At 35.6% G+C, this 1,267-nt stretch overlaps 1 protein-coding gene across 4 annotated transcripts in view; it reads right to left on the bottom strand.

Annotated features, from left to right (window-relative positions):
* The window catches only part of LOC106879527 (outer dense fiber protein 3), a 45,563-nt gene that overhangs the window by 4,420 nt on the left and 39,876 nt on the right, over positions 1-1,267 (bottom strand). For all 4 annotated transcript variants that reach the window (XM_052976205.1, XM_052976210.1, XM_014929152.2 and 1 more), the window contains exon 4: positions 90-230. In XM_052976205.1, the coding sequence (XP_052832165.1) occupies positions 90-230 (141 nt within the window). The remainder of the gene's footprint in view (positions 1-89; positions 231-1,267) is intronic.

The raw sequence follows: 1,267 nt of genomic DNA, 5'->3' as shown, positions 1-1,267 counted from the left end.
ATATATATATATATATATAATATTGATTGATCGAAACAGAGAGAAAGAGAGAGAGGAGAGAAAGAGAGAGAAACATGTTAGATATTTACGTTTTCTGGATAATGGGCTCCTGGGCCTGGCGCTCGGTGCAAATCCTCTGGAGGCGAACATTTGGATAGCATACTAAATTCTGGTGATTTTTTGGTGTACGTTGCAGGATTACAAGTATCGTACGCACAAGGACCAGGAGACTGAATAGTTGAAACAAAAATTAGGAAAAGTTAAGTAACACAAATTAGATAAAATGTGACACTGGTTATTACAAATATTAGAAATTGTCAGTTTGACTTGGAAATTTAGTAATAAATGTGAAAAAGATATGCCGTACTTTCTTTGCATCCTCGGTGTCTGTTGTCATCGAATTAGCAGTAACAGAAGTTTTTTTATCGGTATTCAGATTCACAATACATAATTAACTAGAAGTAGTACCTCACCTTGCATCGGTTTGATTACCCTTTTACCTCGGAAAGTAGACTTAGCCTTTCAAAATTTCCTTACACTTAACTGCGAATATGAGTTTTATATATCAATTTATCTTTTGTTGAGGAATATCATATGTTTGAAGCTAGTTTTTGTTGTGGTATGTCAAGTTTATTGAGGCGACATGACTTTCAGAAAATACAATTTCTCTTTTCTTTCTCTTTTTCTTTTTTTCTTGATAGATATTTAACATCGTTACATCGTAAGTGGTGTAACTAGCAAATTTAATTTCACAGCCAAAGGGTTAATATTTCAAATAAACACAATCACATGATTATGTTATATTTTGAATAGAACATTTCAAAAATATTTTGCTGTTTTCAGTTGCCTTGGTGATGTCCATTCCTTCGGAATTGCTAGACCCAGAAGACGGTTCAGATTTAGATTCATAAAAAAAAGTATTAAAAAATTATTTATAATTGAAACAGACACAGTAGCCTGGTGCAGTCTTCTATCTGGCCTCTCCGATCAAACCGTCCAAACCATGCCAGCATGGATAGACGGACGTTAAATGATGATGATGATGATGATGATGATGATGATGAAACATCTATTACGCATAACATAGTGGTTAGAGTGTTGTATTCACGATCGCAAGATCGTGGTTTCAATCCCCAGATCTGCTGTGCATTGCGTTCTCGAACAAAACTCTCCATTTTACGTTACTCCAGTCCACTCAATTACAAATAGGTAACCTTACGACGGATTGGCGTACAAGGGTGAGATGGTGACTCAGGGAAACCAGCCG

This window comes from Octopus bimaculoides, chromosome 2 (genome assembly GCF_001194135.2).
Source record: "Octopus bimaculoides isolate UCB-OBI-ISO-001 chromosome 2, ASM119413v2, whole genome shotgun sequence".
NCBI lineage: Eukaryota > Metazoa > Mollusca > Cephalopoda > Octopoda > Octopodidae > Octopus > Octopus bimaculoides.
Note: the sequence above shows the minus strand (reverse complement) of the source record. Positions and strands in the feature narration are given on the sequence as shown.